Below are 22,325 nucleotides of genomic sequence, written 5' to 3'. Positions count from 1 at the left end.
CAATATTTACAAAATTACATAGTTAAGCATTTTTCAGATGGTACATACTATAGAAGCAACTCATATTACAGTATTTACAAGATTATATAGTAAGAGTATAACATTTAGGTGGAATTACTGATTAAATTGATTAGGAGATGAAAACATTTCAGTGGAGATACTGAGAGCCATTTTGAGTAAGGAAGTTAGCTAAAAGGATACAGAGTAATACTATAGGAGAGGCAGAAACAAGGAAATTGTAGGTAAGGAGGAGGAAGGAGGTAAAGGCAGACATGAGTTCTTGTTGGTATGTAGGAAAAGAGAGGTAAAGGCAGTCTTGATTTATGAAGGGTGGGTGCAAGAGCATTCCCACTGGGTTAGTAGATGAGAGTAAAGGGATTTTTTGAATGTAAAATGGTTGAAGGTGGTACGAATAGCTGGAGGTAGGGAATTCCAGAGACGAGCTAGACTATAGGATAGGAGATTTTACCTGGGGGTCAAATTGGTTTGTATAATTCAATTAGGTTTTGGTTGTTAGTTCTGAGTACTCTATTGGGCATGTGCATTTTAAAGGCAGAGGAGAGAGATGGACAAAGGAAGGGTTCGAAAATGAGCTTATGAGCAAGAGTAAGTTGAGAATAGATAAGTTGGTTGTGTAGTTCTAGCCATTCTAGTTTGTGGACAGAAGAATAATGGTGAGTAGATGCTTTATGACTAGTAGCGAATTTGGCTATTTTATTGTAGAATGAGGAAAGTTGTGTTTTGAGTGAAGATTGTAGGTTAGTCAGGAGTGGGGCTCCATAAAGAAGAGAGGGAATCAGGAATGTGGAAGAGAGAGTGATTTTAGTAGAGGGTGTAAGGAAACGATTTTGTCGATAGAGCATGCCTAGTTTTTGATGAGTTTTTTTTATGTTAAGTAGTATGTGGGAGTTGAATTTAAGCTGACTATCAATTTGAACCCCAAGTAACTTAGCCTCTGGCACCAATTTCAAGGTTGTGTTGTTGTTACTAGTGATTAAAAAAGAGTTTGGATTGATAGAGATGTGTTTAGAGGGTGTAAATACCATTAGTCTGGTTTTAGAAGCATTTAGTGCTAGGTGGTTTTTTTCTCATCCATTGTTCAATGATTGAGAATGCGTCTTGTGTAAGCTTTTGGAGTACAGGGATGGATGTGGCCGAGCTGATAATAGTTGAATCGTCTGCATATTGAGTAATATTAGAGAATGGGATGAAATTACGGAAGTCATTTATGAAGATGTTGAATAGAAGAGGACCCAATATGGAACCTTGGGGTACCCCAGTTGGGGTATTAAGGAATGAGGAGGTGGCTTTTTTCTATTTAACTGCTTGAGCTCTATTAGATAAGTAACTAGAGAACCAGTTTAATGAGGAAGGAGATAAGTTAAGTTGGGAGAGTTTCTTTAGGAGAAATTTTTTTTTTTTTATCTCCTTCGCCTGAGTCATACAGAAGAAAGTTTTCATTTTTTTCCATATATTTTATATTTTTCTGGAATTATTAAGGAACATAAATCAACTGGCTGTGTTGGAGGTTTATTAACTTTTTCTCTTTTTCTTTTTATTTTTTTAATTGCGTCACGATTTGGTAGTTTACCTTTTACTGCTTCTGAAGTACCTTCTATTGCAATGTTAATGATCATTGCTGAAATTTCCATTGTGTTTTCAGCTCTTTCTTTACTGGTTGGTTTTATTTTCTCCACCTCTATTGATGACATGTCACTTCCTTGACTGTGTTCACGTAACATACTCATTACCTCATTTGTAGATACACTTGTATGAAGTCTGGATTTACAGTTATAGGACGTTCTTTTGTCACATATCCAAAATTTTGTCTAACCGTGGTTGTATTTCGCAAAGTAGTATAGATATCCATTATAACTTTTTTTTTCTCGATTACTTTTTGAGGTAATTTTCGACATGTTTAACCGATTCTCTGCTCCAGCTATATATATATATATTTTTTTTTTTTAATGATAATATCTTACTATTGCCACTAGGTGGCAGTAACCAATGTATTATACATTCTTAATCTTTTTCTGTATGTGATTCCTTTTATAGTTTATATGGATATACATGGATTTACAGTTCATTACCCTTTTCTACATAATTTTCTTTGTTTCAGGTAGTTAAATGTATTTCTTTTTTACTTTTTACTATACATTTTCTTTGTACTTGTTATTTCTGTAATGGTTTTCCCTAATTATTTCCGTTTAGGCTGCAGTTGTATTTTAAATTTCTACATTGCTGTTCTGTCATAAAATAGAAGTTATGTTCTTACCATAACGTTCCATGTTAGTTGTCTTCTTCTCGCCTTCTTCTTGCTGGATGGGTTCGGAGCCGACCTGCCCGACTGCCACTCTAAAGCTCGAGAGTTGGTTCCACCAGCTCGAGGCTCCCCTTATATCCCACAATGCTAGGCGATAGTTACCTCAGATCTCGTTTGTAAGCTAACCCCAGCTTATAACAGAAACAGTATAACTGTAAAAAACAGAATCCACCTCTAACAACAGGAAGAAGAAGGGTGACCTACATCCTGAAACAAGAAATATGCATAATAGCATATAGTTAAGAAAGAGGTGGTAGAAAGAGAGGTCACGATCACAACTCCTCTAGGTCTGTCCAGGCCAGGGGAAGGAGGTGGGACGAAGAAGAAGGCGAGAAGAAGACAACTAACATGGAACGTTATGGTAAGAACATAACTTCTATATGTTAAGTTGTCTATCTCGCCTTCATTCTTGCTGGATGGGACCGTCCCTAGCACCTTGTCCCGGTGGCCTAACGGAACAGACTCCTGAGAACAGTGGAACCAAAATTAGCTCTATGCCTAGAAGCTAAATCCAACTTATAATGGGAAATAAAAGTGTGAGGAGTAGCCCAAGTAGCCGCTGCACAAATGGTGTCAATAGGCAGTCTGTCTTGGAAGGCTAGAGAAGTAGCCAAAGCTCTGGTGGAATGGGCTTTAGGCTTATTAGGCAGTTTTTTGTGTCTAATCTCATAAACAAGGGTAATCAGAGATGTTAGCCATCTGGATAAAGATACCTTTGACACTGGAAGTCCCTTTCTGCTTTCCGCATAGGAGACAAACAGCTGATCAGATTTTCTGAATTGTTTCGTCCTGTCCAAGTAGTACCTTAATTGACGATGAACATCCAGGTAGTGTAATTTTTGTTCAGACCTATTTGAATACTCCGGGAAAAAGACAGGGAGGTCAATGCATTGGTTTAGATTTGATGTTGAAACCACCTTAGGCAAAAAGGACGGGTTAGTTCGTAAGGAAACTCTGTCCTTATGAAAAACAAGGTAAGGAGAACGACAACTGAGTGCTTGAAGTTCTGAAATTCTTCTAGCTGATGTGATAGCCACCAGAAAGAGAGTTTTCCATGACAATAACTTTAAGGAACATGAAGCTGCAGGTTCGAAAGGGGAAAGAATCAAAGAAGCAAGAACTAAATTTAGGTCCCAAGGAGAAGGAGGATTTCTTACAGGAGGTCTGAGAAGAAAAACTCCTTTCAAAAAGGCTTTGCAGAGTTTGTGGGACATTAGGGCAGATTCAGAAATACCCACATGGAAATTAGAAATAGCTGCCAATTGAACCTTAAGAGTAGATGGAGATGAACCTGCATGGAAGAGTTCAGCTAGAAAATCAAGGACTAGTTGGATGGAAGCGGTGAAAGGATCTATGTCCTTTCCTTGTGCCCAATATGAGAAGCGTTTCCACTTACTCAAATAAATCTTTCGAGTGGAAGATTTATGGGAAGCTATCAAAATATCTCTAACAGAGTGAGATAATTGAGGAAGCCTGGCTACGGTTGGAAGTGGAGGAACCAAGCAGTGAGGTTCAGCGAGGGAGGGAGCGATGAAACTGACCCGACTGATGGATCAAAAGATCTGGAACTAGGTCCAGATTCCACGGTCGCCCAAAAGAAATCGATGTAGAAAGGGGAACCACACTTGTCGAGGCCAGTAAGGAGCAATGAGGATCAATGAGGCCTTCTGAGCGATAGCTTTCTGTATTACTTGAGAGATCAGTGGGAAAGGAGGAAATGCATACAGAAGTCCCCGGGCCAAACTTGGACTAGGCCGTCCCTGCTGGGTTGGCCTGGTAAAGGGAATAGAGTGAAGTACTCTCTGCACTTGCTGTTTTGGGGAGTAGCAAAAAGATCGCAGCAAGGCTGACCCCACTTGAGAAATATCTCTCTCACTACAGAGTCTTTCAGAGACCACTCGTGAGGCATGAGAATAGCTCTGCTCAACTTGTCCGCAATGTAATTGGACTTCCCGGGGATGTGCGTTGCTATCAGAAAACGCTGAGAAGAAATCGCCCATTGCCACAGTCTGAGTGCTTCTCGACACAGAGGGTATGATCTGGTTCCGCCTTGTTTGTTGATGTACCACACTACAGACATATTGTCTGTCTGGATTGCAATCGTTCCCAAGGGAAGAGAGTCTTGAAGGGCTTGCAACGCTAAAAGCACTGCTCTCATCTCCAGAACATTTATGTGCAAGTGGCATTCGATTGATTGACAAGTGCCCTGGACTGTCATGCCCTGATAATGACCCCCCACCCGATCAGGGAGGCATCCGTTGTCAGAGTAGCAACCGGAGGAGGTGGAACAAATGGTCTCCCCAACAGGAGCTGGGGGGAAGACATCCACCACATGAGATGCTTTTTGCACGCTTATGATCATAATGGTGTGAGACATTGGAAGTTCCTGGTATGACCATTGAGAAAAGAGCATCCACTGAAGGATCCGCATGTGGTATCTGGCCAATGGGAGGAGAGGTATGGCCGCTGCCATAATTCCCAACACCTTTAGAACTAACCTGGCTTTGGCTCTGTTGCTGTTGAGAAGAAGTGACACCAATTTTTGAATGTCTGATATCCTTTGGTTCGTTAGTGTTGCAGACATGTTTACAGTATCTAAATTTGCGCCTATGTAGGTAATAGTACGACATGGCGACAAAACAGACTTTTCGCAATTTATTGAGATACCCAGTTCTTGACAGACGCGAAAAGTGTAATCTCTGGCCATCAAAAGGAGATGCTTGGTGGGAGCTGTGAGGAGCCAGTCGTCCAAGTATGGAAACACCTGGAATCCTTGTCGTCTCAGGTGAGAAGCTACTACTGCCATGCATTTGGTAAACACCCGGGGGGCAGTGGTGAGACCAAAGGGTAGTGCCCTGAATTGAAAGTGACTGGTTCCCAGCCTGAAGCGGAGGAATCTTCTGGAGCGCCTGTTCATTTTTATGTGATAGTACGCGTCCTGAAGGTCTATAGAGCACATCCAGTTTCCTTTTCCCAACAGGGGAAGAATGGATAGCAGCGTGACCATCCGAAATCTTGTTTTCTTGACCGATCTGTTCAAGATGCTGAGATCCAAAATTGGTCTCCAGTCCCCTGTTTTCTTTGGAACTAAAAAGAACCTTGAGTAGATTCCGGATCCTAGTTGGTCTGCTGGCACTGGCTGAATAGCTCTTTTTGCAAGCAGTTTTGAAATTTCCAAAGCTGCTATATCCCTTTGAGCGGTGGAACATCTGGAAGGGATTTTTGACTGACTTGGAAAACGAAGAAAGGGAATAGAATAACCTTCGGAAATGATGGACTGTACCCATTTGTCTTGTGTCAAGGATAGCCAGGCTTCTGGGTACAGTGACAATCTTCCCCCGACTGCCTCCGAAGAAGGGCAGTCGGGCAACACCTCAGGGATGCTGAAAGGGCTTATCGGAAGACGCTTCGATTGCCCTGGTTCTGCGGACCCCCTCTGCCTCTAGGGCGACGCCTACCATTGTTGTTCCCCTCTGCCTCTGGCGGGGAACCGACTCTGTGCGTCAGGAGAAGTCCCTTGAGATTGTTTACGAAACCACATCTTTCCCCCCTTCTGGCCTTTGGGGTAAGGCCTAGAAGGAGTGGAAAAACGGACTCCGACGGCAGAAAGGGTCTTGCCATCTGTCTCGCACCTAGTCAGGGTTTCTTTCACTTGTGGACCAAAAAGGGATGATCCATCAAAAGGGGAGTTTGTGAAAGACGCCTTGAAAGGTTCCAAAATTGCATAGCCGCATCCAGGCGTGCCTACGTAAGGCTACCCCTGTTCCTGCGTTCTGCTCGCTCCATCGGCCGCATAAGAGAGGAGGCGCATGGAGGAGTTGGAAATAGAATTAAGGATAGCCAGCTGCGTGTTCATTTTTTCTTGGAAACCCGCAGTTGTAGGGTCCTTAAGCATTTCACTCTTCTTTGATCAAGTCCCTTTGAAGACGAGTGAAATGGCACAGGTAATTCAGCGAACGCATAGTAAATGTCGCTGAGGAGAACATCCGCTTCCGCACCTATCCATGGACCTAGATTCCTTGTTAGGTGGATAGACAGGCACTGAAGGATCAGCCAGTTCCTTCTTTGTGGCGGCAGCTACCACCATAGCATCCACAGAGACTCCTTTTGATAAAAATTCCTTGTCTGCTGGAGCTGTGATGAATTTGGAGGGTCTCCTGGGAGTGGGGTCCACTGAATCAGGAGCCGCCCATGCCTTTTAGCAACCACCTGCATGAGGGGGTCAAGGGGGACACCCAGGAGGTGGAAGAACGAGAGCCAAACGCCTCAAGATACACAGATTCGTCCTCCGAAGGGTTGAGGGCTGGCCAATTTCCCTCTGTTTAAGGATCTCCAGAATGTCTGCAAATGAGACATCTTCATAAGGGTAACGGGGGGTACCCTCAGAATCATCCAGTTCTGCTTCGTACGTGATAGACTCAGGTGAGTCAATGTGCTTCCTCTTGCACTTCCTCTTCCGAGGGGCTCTTCTGCCAAATCAGGAGAGGCCTCGAAGAGGATGAAATCCCCACAGGGGGCTCCTGAGGAGTTGGCTCTCTGCGGTCCGGGATGAGGGAGTGAGTCGACTTACCCTGAGGCAGCATAGAAGGAGGGGCTGACGGAGCCGACTGTGGAGTAGAGCCAGGGTCTAACACACTCCGCATGACCTCGAAGCACCCCTGTCAGGCAGAGCCAGAGGTCCCCGCCCGAGGAGCTAAAGACCCCTCGGCACCGACAGTGATGGCTCCGAGGTCGATGTCGGAGCCGAACTCACCAGCGCCAAGCACCGAGAGGGAGAGGGGTCGGACAAGGGTCCGATGCCACTCACCCCTCGGAGCCGACGAGGGAAGTCCGGCGCCGAGATTCCTCCATGGAAGAAAACGGAGCCGACGACGGAGCCGAAGACAATTGTCTCGGCCCGAGGTGACCACAGTCTCGGTTCCGACACGACCCGGCCCGAGCTCAAGAGAGTCGAAGGAGGAAGGAGTTGATGGACGGGACAGGCACCGACTGATGAGTCGGGCTCTGAAGCATCTGGGCCAGTGCCTCAGACTTGAGTAGTCGACTCACCACCCTCTGAAGGTCATGATCAGACAACCTCGATGACCTAGAGGAATGAGACCTTTGGTCCCGTTCGGACAGCAGGGGGGATCCTGGAGCCGAATGAACGGAGCCAAGAGAAGGTGACCTAGACCTCTTTCTGGTTGTCGGCTCCGAAGATCTTGTCGGAGCCGACACGGGTACCTCGATAACCTCGGCTCCAGCCGGAGCCGAGGGAGCCACAGAAACTGTGGACTGAGTCTTATCGGCTCCAGCCGGAGCCGATAAAGGCAAAGGTTGAACAACCTGAGGTCTCGGCTCAGAAGCCGGAGCCCAAGACCTCGATGCCTTGGAGGGCTTCCCTGTTGAGACAGACAGGGAATCCTCAGGCTTCAACAAGCCTCTCAATATAAGCTTGTTTTTCCTTTCCTGCAGGACCCTGGGGCTGAAGCCATGGCAGACAGCACAGGAGTCCTGCAGGTGCAAAGGCCCCAGACAATAGACACAAGAAGTGTGAGCGCCTGTCAGAGACATTTTCTGACAGCACGCATCACACTTCTTGAACTGAGACCTTTGCTTCTTTAGACATAGCCTAACTGGTGAACACAAACACACACTCAAACACACCAGTTATACCCTGTCAAAATAACAACTATATTAAAAATATACTAAAAATAAGTACAATAAACAGTAGTACACTACACAAACACTCCCTAGGGAAGGGAAGGCCAAAGGCCCAAGGGAAGAACTAAAAGTTCTTTTGACAAGAAACGGAAGAAAATAGGTTCGGGGATAGAGTTTAATAAACTACACTAATTTAGGAATAATTAAACTAAAAAAGGGGAAACAAGAGTAACTTTTTATAGAAAAAGCTAAAACTTACCAGGAACCGGTAGAAAAACCAACCTCGAAGCTGTAGCGGCAAACGAGATCTGGGGTAACTATCGCCTAGCATTGTGGGATATAAGGGGAGCCTCGAGCCGGTGGAACCAACTCTCGAGCTTTAGAGTGGCCGAGTCGGAGCCGAGGTCGGCTCCGAACCCATCCAGCAAGAATGAAGGCGAGATAGACAACTTAACATCTTATTGTTTTTTTAATATGTATTTCTTATAATTGGTACTGATATTATGCTTTTCTTTGGGGTATGTTAGGTATAGTACTTATGTTTTACAACTGTTTGATAGCCAATCCGGACGTCCGCAGAATGACCTAGTCCGGAGTTTTTGTTAATTGATTTACTGCTTATATTTTTTGTATATGTGTTATTTTTATGTTACATTTCTAGGGATAACTAACTTATCTTTTAATGTCTTATCTGTATTTTTATACTTAACTTACTTTATTTTTCTACACTGATATTGTTACCGTTATACGTTAACTCCAGAACAGATCAAGCTGCAAACTTCTGGTATTTATCCAGCTAGTTATTTCCTTCTTTTATTTTCAGTTATTGCTTTTCATTATAATTTCATTTTTTTTCTAAAATTACTGTAGTCAAAGCATATACATATGAAAGAAAGACTGTCTAAACTAATTTTAAGAATGTTTAAACAGTCCTTTTCTGTTCATGCTCTAATGTGCTTTGGCTTCACTTGCGTTACATTTTTTACTGGGGTCCAACCGTCCGGGGGAGAATCGGTGGGGGCCAAACATCCTGTACCCATTAGAAACTATCCAGCTAAAGCACATAGCTATCCAGGTAATGCTAGCTAAGCGAAAAACAAAGCTGGTAGCTGCTCGGGGTAATGCTCACCTTACCGACCACAAACTCCTATGTATAATTCAGTACTGGGTAAAAAGGTCATAGTACTTGCACCTGTGCATCACATCCTTACAAATGATACTGTGATGACTGTGGACATGAGCGCATCACATCCTTACAAATGATACTGTGATGACTGTGGACATGAGTGCATCACATCCTTACAAATGATACTGTGATGACTGTGGACATGAGCGCATCACATCCTTACAAATGATACTGTGATGACTGTGGACATGAGCGCATCACATCCTTACAAATGATACTGTGATGACTGTGGACATGAGCGCATCACATCCTTACAAATGATACTGTGACAACTGTGGACATGAGCGCATCACATCCTTACAAATGATACTGTGATGACTGTGGACATGAGTGCACCACATCCTTACAAATGATACTGTGATGACTGTGGACATGAGCATCACATCCTTACAAATGATACTGTGATGACTGTGGACATGAGCGCATCACATCCTTACAAATGATACTGTGACAACTGTGGACATGAGCGCATCACATCCTTACAAATGATACTGTGATGACTGTGGACATGAGTGCACCACATCCTTACAAATGATACTGTGATGACTGTGGACATGAGCGCATCACATCCTTACAAATGATACTGTGATGACTGTGGACATGAGTGCATCACATCCTTACAAATGATACTGTGACAACTGTGGACATGAGCGCATCACATCCTTACAAATGATATTGTGATGACTGTGGACATGAGCGCATCACATCCTTACAAATGATACTGTGACAAATGTGGACATGAGCGCATCACATCCTTACAAATGATACTGTGATGACTGTGGACATGAGCGCATCACATCCTTACAAATGATACTGTGATGACTGTGGACATGAGCTTCTGCTGTGCTTCAGTCTTTAATGGTTCAACAAACAAACTACTATGTCTAAAGCTATAGAAGTGAATATTCATGGCACTGCTCCACACTGACTTAACAACTACCTACAGTATGATATCTCCAGCAAATGCATGACCTTACTGTCCTCTGCTGCACCTTTACGGGTTGGGATCATTCAAAGCTCCAGTCTAGGCTCCCTACAAGCATCTCTATTATTTTGGAAATTTCTCTTGCACTAAACTGCAAGCCAGTTCCAACATACAGTCCTCAATTATCATATTTCATGATCTGCCATCTGCAGACAAACATCCTAGTTACAAGCCACATTTTTTCTATAACAAAATCCTGCAAAAATGTCAGAAAAACCCTAAGCCAGGATGCCTGGTTTCTCCTCCAAACAATGCAACTTGTTTTTTTTCACCAGCTTACAAATGTAACTAGGCTAGGACAAGCAGTGGTCAAAAATGAGAAGTTATGTACCTACCATAACGTTCCATGTTAGTTGTCTTCTCTCGCCTTCTTTCTTGCTTGATGGGTTCGGAGCCGATCCTCGGCTCCGACTCGGCACTTGCTAAGCTCGAGAGTCACTTTTACCAGCTCGAGGCAGCCCCATATCCCATGATGCAAGGTGGTAAGTACCCAGATCTCGTTTGATGACAAAAGGGCAATAGCACCTAGCATAAAAACATCCCAAAGGAAGAAAGAAGAAACCTGCAGGATAGTAGAAGGACCAGATCTGTATGGTCTTCAGAAGTATAATTCCTTGTAGAGAAGGTCTGTCCAGGCCTGGGGGAAGGAGGGAGGGTCGCAAGAAAGAAGGCGAGAGAAGACAACTAACATGGAACGTTATGGTAGGTACATAACTTCTCAATGTTAAGTTGTCAATCTCGCCTTCATTCTTGCTTGATGGGACCGCGTCCCTAGCACCTCTATCCTGGGTGGCTCAATGGAACAGACTCTTGAGAACGGTAGAGCCAAAACTGGCTCTGTCCCTGGAGGCCAAATCCAATTTATAATGGGAAACAAATGTATGAGGAGTGGCCCAAGTGGCCGCTGCACAAATAGTGTCTAAAGGAAGTCTAGCTTGAAAAGCTGTAGAAGTAGCTAAGCTTCTGGTTGAATGTGCTTTAGGTTTCGAGCACAGCTGTTTTCCCCTGAGCCGATAAATTTCAGAGATGACCGAAGAAAGCCATCTAGATAAGGTCACTTTTGAGACAGGAAGGCCTTTCTTGTTATCAGCATAGGAAACAAAGAGTTGATCGGATTTCCTGAATTGTTTTGTTCTGTCCAAATAATATCTGAGTTGGCGGTGGACATCAAGATAATGTAATTTTTGTTCCGATCTGTTTGAATAGTTAGGAAAAAATACAGGGAGATCAATGGCTTGATTCAAATTAGTCTTTGAGGCGACCTTAGGCAAAAAGGTCGGGTTAGTTCTTAATGATACTCTGTCTTTGTGGAAGACCAAATAGTGGGGGGCGAACAGATAGAGCATGAAGTTCAGACACCCTCCTAGCCGATGTAATAGCAACCAGGAATAAAGTTTTCCATGAAAGAAATTTCAGGGAACAAGAAACAGCTGGCTCGAAGGGGGGAAGAATCAAGGATGTCAGCACTAAATTTAGGTCCCATTGAGGAGGAGGACTCCTGACTGGAGGCTTCAGGAGGAAAATTCCTTTCAAGAAGGCTCTACAAAGCCTGTGGGACATAATGTTGTGATCTGCGAACCCGACATGAAAGTTAGAGATAGCAGCCAACTGAACTCTAACTGTGGAAGAAGAGGAGCCCGCGTGAAAAATCTCCGCTAAGAAATCCAAAACTGCTTGAACTGGAGCAGTGAAGGGATCAATATTCTTGGCTTTAGCCCAATAAGAAAACGTTTCCATTTGCTCGTATAAATCCTCCTGGTAGAGGATTTTAAGGAAGCTACTATGATGTCTCTAACAGGGTTAGAGATCATAGGAAACCTGGCTAAGGAAGGAAGTGGAGCAACCATGCTGTGAGGTTGAGAGAAGGGATAGACCGGTGCAGCTGACCGGATTGGTGAATCAGAAGATCTGGCACTGGGTCCAGATGCCACGGCTGCACCAAAAGGTGACGATGGAGGAACGGAAACCAAATTTGTCGAGGCCAATAAGGAGCAATGAGAATCAATTTGGCTCTCAAAACGGTTGCTTTCTGGATAACTAGAGGGATCAGAGGAAATGGAGGAAAGGCATAAAGAAGTCCCTGGGGCCAATCCTGGGTCAGAGCGTCTCTGGGGGGATGGCCTGACAGTGGGAAGAGAGAGAAGAAGTCTGGGCATTTGCTGTTTTGGGGAGTAGCAAAAAGATCGCAACATGGGCGACCCCATTCCAGAAAAATCTCTTCCACTATAGATTGTTTGAGAGACCACTCGTGAGGCATGAGAATAGCTGTGCTCAATCTGTCCGCTAAAATGTTGGTTTTCCCAGGGATGTGCGTTGCTACCAGAAACCGATGAGAGGAGATCGCCCATTGCCAAGGTCTGAGCGCTTCTCGACACAAGGCGTAGGACTTGGTTCCACCCTGTTTGTTGATATACCAAACTACAGACATGTTGTCTGTGTGGACTGCAATTGTCCCTACGGGAAGAAAGTCGTTGAGGGCTTGCAACGTTAAAAGCACTGCTCTCATCTCTAGGACATTTATGTGCAGGTGGTATTCGAAAGGTTGCCACGTCCCATGAACCATCCTGCCCTGATAATGCCCCCCCCACCCGATCCAGGGAGGCATCCGTAGTGGGGTCTACTACTAATGCCCGACACGACAATTCCCCGACAGAAAACTCACCGACGCCAGATGACCGACAACACACAAACCAGACACAAACCCGACAACGGAAAACACCGAACATCATTACACTGACACACGGAACGTAAACAACACGCGACACTACATAGCATACACACCAGCCCTGACCCAAACCCTAACCCTAAGGTCCGACACTATCGCACACTTCACCTACCTGCACCCTAACCCTAACTCACTTAACCCACCCCTAGCCCAAGCTCCGACACTAACGCCACATCACCTACCTGCACCCTAACCCTAACTCACTTAACCCACCCCTAGCCCAAGCTCGACACTAACGCATATCACCTACCTGCACCCTAACCCTAACTCACTTAACCCGTCCCTAAACTACAGTCCCTCACTAGCACACACTTACCTTCAACCATACCTCCACAACAAGAAAGACTGTCTAAACTAATTTTAAGAATGTTTAAACAGTCCTTTTCTGTTCATGCTCTAATGTGCTTTGGCTTCACTTGCGTTACATTTTTTACTGGGGTCCAACCGTCCGGGGGAGAATCGGTGGGGGCCAAACATCCTGTACCCATTAGAAACTATCCAGCTAAAGCACATAGCTATCCAGGTAATGCTAGCTAAGCGAAAAACAAAGCTGGTAGCTGCTCGGGGTAATGCTCACCTTACCGACCACAAACTCCTATGTATAATTCAGTACTGGGTAAAAAGGTCATAGTACTTGCACCTGTGCATCACATCCTTACAAATGATACTGTGATGACTGTGGACATGAGCGCATCACATCCTTACAAATGATACTGTGATGACTGTGGACATGAGTGCATCACATCCTTACAAATGATACTGTGATGACTGTGGACATGAGCGCATCACATCCTTACAAATGATACTGTGATGACTGTGGACATGAGCGATCACATCCTTACAAATGATACTGTGATGACTGTGGACATGAGCGATCACATCCTTACAAATGATACTGTGACAACTGTGGACATGAGCGCATCACATCCTTACAAATGATACTGTGATGACTGTGGACATGAGTGCACCACATCCTTACAAATGATACTGTGATGACTGTGGACATGGCATCACATCCTTACAAATGATACTGTGATGACTGTGGACATGAGCGCATCACATCCTTACAAATGATACTGTGACAACTGTGGACATGAGCGCATCACATCCTTACAAATGATACTGTGATGACTGTGGACATGAGTGCACCACATCCTTACAAATGATACTGTGATGACTGTGGACATGAGCGCATCACATCCTTACAAATGATACTGTGATGACTGTGGACATGAGTGCATCACATCCTTACAAATGATACTGTGACAACTGTGGACATGAGCGCATCACATCCTTACAAATGATATTGTGATGACTGTGGACATGAGCGCATCACATCCTTACAAATGATACTGTGACAAATGTGGACATGAGCGCATCACATCCTTACAAATGATACTGTGATGACTGTGGACATGAGCGCATCACATCCTTACAAATGATACTGTGATGACTGTGGACATGAGCTTCTGCTGTGCTTCAGTCTTTAATGGTTCAACAAACAAACTACTATGTCTAAAGCTATAGAAGTGAATATTCATGGCACTGCTCCACACTGACTTAACAACTACCTACAGTATGATATCTCCAGCAAATGCATGACCTTACTGTCCTCTGCTGCACCTTTACGGGTTGGGATCATTCAAAGCTCCAGTCTAGGCTCCCTACAAGCATCTCTATTATTTTGGAAATTTCTCTTGCACTAAACTGCAAGCCAGTTCCAACATACAGTCCTCAATTATCATATTTCATGATCTGCCATCTGCAGACAAACATCCTAGTTACAAGCCACATTTTTTCTATAACAAAATCCTGCAAAAATGTCAGAAAAACCCTAAGCCAGGATGCCTGGTTTCTCCTCCAAACAATGCAACTTGTTTTTTTTCACCAGCTTACAAATGTAACTAGGCTAGGACAAGCAGTGGTCAAAAATGAGAAGTTATGTACCTACCATAACGTTCCATGTTAGTTGTCTTCTCTCGCCTTCTTTCTTGCTTGATGGGTTCGGAGCCGATCCCTCGACTCGGCACTGCTAAGCACGAGAGTCACTTTTACCAGCTCGAGGCAGCCCCATATCCCATGATGCAAGGTGGTAAGTACCCAGATCTCGTTTGATGACAAAAGGGCAATAGCACCTAGCATAAAAACATCCCAAAGGAAGAAAGAAGAAACCTGCAGGATAGTAGAAGGACCAGATCTGTATGGTCTTCAGAAGTATAATTCCTTGTAGAGAAGGTCTGTCCAGGCCTGGGGGAAGGAGGGAGGGTCGCAAGAAAGAAGGCGAGGCCCTGAATGATCTGTTGTAACTGGCTGAATGGCTCTTTTTTGCAGTAGTTCGAAGACTTCTAACTCTGCAATTTCCCTTAGACCGGGTGGTACATCTGGAAGGGAATTTGAGTGATAGAAAGGACTTTCCTCGAAAGGAATTTTGTAACCCTCGGATATGATCGACTGTACCTATCTGTCTTGAGTGAGGGAACGCCAGGCTTCTGGGTACAGCGATAGTCTTCCCCCGACTGCCTCCAAGAATGGACAGCCGGGCAACATCTCAGGGATGCTGAAAGGGCTTGTCAGAGAGGCTCTCTGCTTCCCTGGTTTTGTGGACCCCTCTGCCTCTAGGGTAAACTGACCACGTGAATCCGGCGTGACTCCTTGGGATTTGCGGAACCACATCTTGCCACCCTTCTGCCCTTTGGGGTAAGGTCTAGAAGGGGTGGAAAAACGGACCCCTACGGCAGAAAGAGTCTTGCCGTCCTGCTCACACCTGGTCAACGTTTCCTTCACTTGAGGGCCAAACAAAGCTGACCCATCAAAGGGAGAGTTTGTGAAGGGCCTTAAAGGGATCTGCAAAATTACAGAGCCGCATCCAGGCTTGGCGTCTAAGAGCCACACCTGTACCTGCGGCCCTACTCGCTCCATCTGCAGCATATGATATCAGTCGCATGGAGGAGTTAGCAATAGAGTTAAGGGTTCCTAGCTGCGAAGCAATATTTTCTTGAGCCCCTGCAGCTGTAGGATCCTGTACTACTTCACCTAGCTCCTTAAGGATATCCCTCTGGAGTCTGGTGAAGTGACATAGGTAGTTCAGCTGAGCATAGCAAAGGTCGCTGAAGAGAACATCCGCTTACCATACCTACCCATGGTCCTAGAGTCCTTATTAGGAGGATGGACAGGTACGGAAGGATCTGCAAGTTCCTTCTTAGTGGCAGCCGCCACCACCATGGCATCAGCAGGGACACCTTTCGTGAGGAATTGCTTGTCCGACGGGGCAGTAATAAATTTAGAAGGCCTCCTAGGGACTGGCTCTAGAGAGTCAGGAGCAGCCCATGCCTTTCGAGCAATAACCTGCATAAGGGGGTCGAAAGGCGGAAACACCCAGGAGGTGGAGGGCCGAGATCCAAACGCCTCCAGGTATACTGACTCATCCTCAGAGGGATTATTGGTGGGCCAGTTTCCCCTCTGTCTAAGGAGTTCTAGGATGTCTGAGAAGGAGACATCCTCAGAGGGGGATCTTGGGGATCCCTCTGACTCATCTAAGTCAGTATCTGAAGTGATAGACTCGGGGGAGTCTACGTGTTTCCTCTTAAAGGTCCTCTTTCGCGGAGGATCTCCTGACAGATCAGGAGAATCCTCGGAAGAGGGGGCTCTTCCCAGTGGGGAAACCTGAGGCGGAGGATCTCTGGGTCCGGGAGCAAGAGAAGTGGCAGAGATATCGACAGGCACCATAGAGGGAGGAGCTAAGGGAACAGACTGCTGGCTGAGTCCAGTGGCCAGCACACTCTTCATCACCTCGGCTCCCCTCCCAGGGAGGTCCGAGAGAACCCGTTCAAGAACCAGGAACTCCAGGACCCACCGAAGGGAAGGCTCCGAGGCAGATGTCGGAGCCGAGCTCACCAGGCCGAGGCTCCAAGGGGAAGAGTGGGGTGGGACAAGGGTCCGATGCCACTCACCCCCTCGGAGGAGACCAGGGAAGCCCGACCACCGAATCCCTCTAAGGAAGGTCTCGAAGAGGAGATAAGAGTAGAGGCTGAAGGAGCAGAAGGGGGTATCTGTCCCTCAGCCGTAGCAGAAGCCATTCGAGACTCCAACTCCAAACTTTGGGGTAGAGTCGAAGGAGGAACTGCAATGGGGTGTGGACTAATAGTCGTCTGTTGAGACGGACTATGTAGCATTTGGGCCAGTGCCTGTGATTTTAATAATCTACTGACCACTCTCTCTAAATCATGGTCAGAAAGCCTGGATGATCGGCTCCGATGGCTCCGTTCCGAGAGGAGAGGAGAAGCCGGAGCCGAGAGTATCGGTTCCAAGGAAGGGGACCTAGACCTCTTCCTCGAAGGAACCATCGGAGCCGACGAAACCATGGAAGCTGTCGGAGCCGACAACTTTTCGGGACCGACAGAAAGTTTCGATGCATCGGCTCCGGCCGGAGCCGATACAGACATAAAAGTAAGGGTGTCGGAGCCGGTCGGCGCCGACACAGCCTGAGCCACATGGTGATCGGAACCGATCGGAGCAGACACCGAAGTGGTCGAACCAGAATCGGCACCGATAGCCATCGGTGCCGAAGGTTTGTGCAAACCAGAATCGGCTCCAGCCGGGGCCGGTCTCGGCTCTGAAAGAGTCGGGGCCGAACGCAGGCTTGGACACAGAAGCCTGGGCCTTGGAAGACTTAGAAGTCTTAGATGGAGCCGACTTAGCCGGAGAGCCCTCCGGCTTAAGTAGGCCCCTCAAAATAAGCTTATTTCTCCTTTCCTGCAGGACTCTCTGGCTAAAAGAATGACAAATCGCACAGGAGTCCTGCAGGTGGAGAGGTCCCAGGCAGTATAAGCAAGAAGTGTGACCGTCTGTCAGAGACATCTTCTGACAGCACGAGTCACACTTCTTAAAGCCTGAGACCCTTTCCTTAGACATGGTGTAAAAACACACACACACAACACCTGTCCAAGAAAAATTACAATCCCAAAAAAAAAAGGGAAAACTATTCTCTCACAAACACACACACACCTAACAAGGGGTGGGATGGGAGAAGGCCTGACTAAAAACTTTTAGGAGAGAGGGAATTTTAGTCAGAAAAGGACTAAAACTAGTCTAAAACTATTAAATTTAAGTTTAAAATTAACTTTAAGCTGAAAAAGGGGCAAAAGTACTAGTGTATAAATCACTTACCAGGAGCTGGTAAAAGGAGGACCTCATCAGCGAAGCGGCAAACGAGATCTGGGTACTTACCGCCTTGCATCATGGGATATGGGGCTGCCTCGAGCTGGTAAAAGTGACTCTCGAGCTTAGCAAGTGCCGAGTCGGAGCCGAGGATCGGCTCCGAACCCATCAAGCAAGAATGAAGGCGAGATTGACAACTTAACATCTTTCATTTCCTCTATGCTACCCTAGACCCATTTACAAACCTTGAACATATATAAGAAACATACATTAATTTTCAAACTTTGTGAAAGAGCTGGTATAACAATTTTCTTTCAAGGATCAGTCTGCCACTGGAAGTGACTCCACATTACCATTTCTAATATATGTAGCAGCTGCATTTTGTTATTTATCCACCTCAAAACTAGCAAAATTTGGACTGCATGATACAACAACCAGAGAAAAAACATGTGCCAAAAGTCACTTAGAGATTGACTCATTATTCATTCTTTGACTAGCTCACAACTGCCCAAGTCATAATGGCAGTGTCACATACCAGTCATGGATAAAATAAAATGAAGGAGTCTGCCTCCTAACCTCAAACCCCTCCAAACACTGTTAATATGTACCTGCCTATCCAGATCAGCAAAGAAGCAGCTTCTCTGTATTCAGCTCTGCCAAACTTATGACTCAGACTTCTGGTCTCCTGTGTGGACCATCCTTCCAATTGTCCTCAGAATGTGAAACACAAACGTGGCCTGAGATGGCTTCATGACACAGAAGAATGCAGCCTTGACTCCTCCCAGCAGCAATGACAGTGATGATGTCCTGGGGAGGGACTGCAGTGAGCAGTCAATGTCAGCATGTCCATTCCCGTAGGTGAGGGTATGTCAGTCTTCATACAACAGCTGTCCCTTAAGTAAGGCAAAGTTCCAGAACTCCTGCAACCTGGAACTCAGAAAGTGAAAAACCCATCAAGGTATCACTGTAACTGGAAACAACAAGTGTGCAGAAGTATGCACTCACACTGGCTCCAGAACAATGAGCCAGCACTGTAATGTGCACTGAAGGTGACGGGAAGTGTTAGGAGGATATGGAAAATCGAACCCTTTCTTCATGACAGCTACTGTCTCTGACTCTTGAATCTTTCACTCAACATCTTAGGATGCAAAGGGTCAAGAGATGTAAATGACCCAATGGGAAGGGGACACCAAAGGGTTTGATAAAACAAAAATCACAAATGTGGCCTACAAACAAATCTCTTCATTCTCACCGTTGGTGCCTTCCTACTTGCACATAAAATGTTGCAAATGATAAACACAAAGTCTCCCCATAATGTCAGAAATGGTACTACAGATACATAGTGAAAGATAAATGTCAACCTTGTAAAATTTTGCTAAATTTGTCTACATTTTTATTATATATATATATATATATATATATATATATATATATATATATATATATATATACACACACACACACACACACACACACACTTTAATCCAAGTTGTTGTAAATTACCGTCATCCCTAAACTGTCATAATCTCTGGAAGGTTAATGGTTTCTCTCCCATTCTTTTCTCCGTGATGATGTGTTATGTTTACTTTGTCCCTGTACCCTCCTGAGCTATGCATATGAACATTAGGAGTACCAACCTGGGCTGTCAAATCAAAAGCAAATGCATTTATATACAATATATATATATATATATATATATATATATATATATATATATATATATATATATATATATATATGGGTCTACTTCATTTGCCCTAACTTCCAACTGACTGACACCCATTTGACTGAAATTTCATTTGACTGACACTTCATTTGACTGACAAGTATTATTGGCAGTCTCCAGAGCACTGCAAGGCAAGTAAATAGAATATGTCCCCTTTACCACTGCAGTATGACCCTGGAATTAGAATATATAGTTAGGAGGGTGGTGGGGGGGGCACAGCCCCCCACAATTTCATATTATATTGTTTGGTTTTGCTTTAATATTGCTTAGTAAAACAAAAATGGGGGCTTCACTTCCCCCACCCCCCCCAACTATATAGTCTAACTCCAGGGTCGCACTACAGTGGAGAAGGGGACATATTCCATTTACTTGCCTTCAGTGCTCTGGAGACTGCCAATAATACCTGTCAGTCAAATGAAGTGTCAGTCAAATGAAACGGGTGTCAGTCAATTGGAAGAAGTAGACCCATATATATACATATATATATATATATATATATATATATAGATATATATATATATATATATATATATATATATATATATATATATATATATATATATATATATATATATATATATATATATATATATATATATATATATATATATATATGTATGAATATCTTACTGTAGTGATGCATTTATCATTTTGTTTCCTGGTTTTGTTCTACAGAGCAAATACATTTATGTAAATGCGTATTTCTGACAATTCAATTTAACGTAGAATTACATCTCAAATTATTATTCCACTGAAATTAATTTTTGGAAAAATAATGAAATTCATGCAACTATTAAAAATGACAGCTTCAGATTTCAAGAGTAATTCCCACAGGCTTCATTAAATATCTCTGTGAAGTTCCCGGAGATTTCCATTATTTTGCCCTGCTCTCTGACTGGCATATAATCATCACCCACATGCTACATTCAATCATGCCTACACGCACCTCTGTCATCATGCCTATACGTACCTCTATCAGCAACTTTTCTCATTTCCCTCCACACAGCAAACTGGAGGAAATCCTCATATATCCCCAGTGAGACAGTTCCAGTCATGGCCTTTGGGGGCTCATACTCCATTTCACTGCTGTTATATGAAAAAAGTGCAGTTATTGATGAGCTACAAAAAGACTAAAGGGCACATAAAGTTGTACCCCTCATGCAGAATAGATAAACACCGTTAAACATTCCCAAAATGGTTCCTGGATTCATATTTCTACCTTTTAGCTCAGACTAGGCTTTGCATTTTGATTGTAAAGCTTTCCAAGTAGATAGAGCATTCTATAACCCTATCAGGAGCAACATAATGGTCAAATAATATTTCTTGCTGTGTATACCTTCTAGGCTCCTTACCTTTACCATTTGTGTGTGTATAGTTATACAACCTGCTACTTCAGTACTGTTTGCTTCCTTGCAGTATGTGAATGCTGTTGTCCTCTGATGGCTATGACTACTTCACCAAATAACAAAAGATTCCAAGTGCCACATGAAGACCATCAGGTAGCAAATCATGCCACAGAATGTGGCACTCTAAAGTGCAATGTGATCCACTGCCTGTGATAAGCACAGCAGCAGACAGCTTTGAAGTTGGGAGCACAAGCACTCCAGCTGCAATGACAGGAAGCGATGATGCCCTTGTTGTAACCTTTAAGTAAAGTAAATCAAATAAAACCGGGTTAACATCATCCACACCACAGTGACAAGTGCCACCAATAATAGTCAGGGTTTCCCCAAGTCCACAGTGCCACTGTCATAAACTGCAATAAAGAAAATGCTCCTTTTTAAAAAAAAAAACATAGCTATAGTTTACCATACTGCAACTGTAAAAAATTCTCATTCCACTATCTGAATATGGCAGTCCCACACACACACCTCATAAAAAATAAAGGTCATCCATTAAGATGTGGCTGCCACATTTTCTAGTATCAGCTGCCCAGTTTTTAGACTCAGATGAGTGCCTTATTAAGGAAAACCATCTACTGTCAACAACAGGTGTGACTAACCATAGGTAAGTGGCAGAGTGGTGCAAGGGTTAGCCGTGCCACTCAAAAAGCTTGGTTCTCTATTTCATATGCTGGCTGAGATGCATTCTAGCCAGGATCTAATGTCCTCTATCTGTCTGTATGGGTTTTCATGCTGTGATCCAGTCTCACCCTACATCCCAAAGACATAGCAGGCAAAGTGGTGATCCTCCAAACTGCTTGTAGGTGTGCATATTCCAGCAACAGAGTGGCATCTAGTCTAAGACTAGCTGTCTACCTTATGTCTGTTTGTCACAACAGATTTCATCTACACAATAACCCTAATTAGGACATACCAGACACTGAAAAAAGAATGAATAATGTGTACCTAGAATATGTGTTGCACTCTGGTTTAGTTGTAGTGATTGGGATTAACTTCCAAGGTGAAGCTGAATAAGTAGTTAACCTCCATCACTGTGACTGGATCCTAGAGTAACCCACAGCCTAGGTATGTCTGATTTCTATTATATAAAGGCTTGTCAACCATATGGCCCAATTAACAGTGCAAACTACAATGAAACATGTTTTCAATGCACTAATCATTTCAGAATTTATTAAAT

At 44.3% G+C, this 22,325-nt stretch overlaps 1 protein-coding gene across 2 annotated transcripts in view; it reads right to left on the bottom strand.

Annotated features, from left to right (window-relative positions):
• The window catches only part of LOC122811615 (nuclear factor 7, brain-like), a 173,571-nt gene that overhangs the window by 80,086 nt on the left and 71,160 nt on the right, over window positions 1-22,325 (bottom strand). For both annotated transcript variants that reach the window (XM_044083582.1, XM_044083579.1), the window contains one exon: window positions 20,716-20,831. In XM_044083582.1, coding sequence (XP_043939517.1) covers window positions 20,716-20,831 — 116 coding nt within the window. The remainder of the gene's footprint in view (window positions 1-20,715; window positions 20,832-22,325) is intronic.

This window comes from Protopterus annectens, chromosome 9.part0 (genome assembly GCF_019279795.1).
Source record: "Protopterus annectens isolate FY-2018-M chromosome 9.part0, PAN1.0, whole genome shotgun sequence".
Lineage (NCBI taxonomy): Eukaryota > Metazoa > Chordata > Ceratodontiformes > Protopteridae > Protopterus > Protopterus annectens.
Note: the sequence above shows the minus strand (reverse complement) of the source record. Positions and strands in the feature narration are given on the sequence as shown.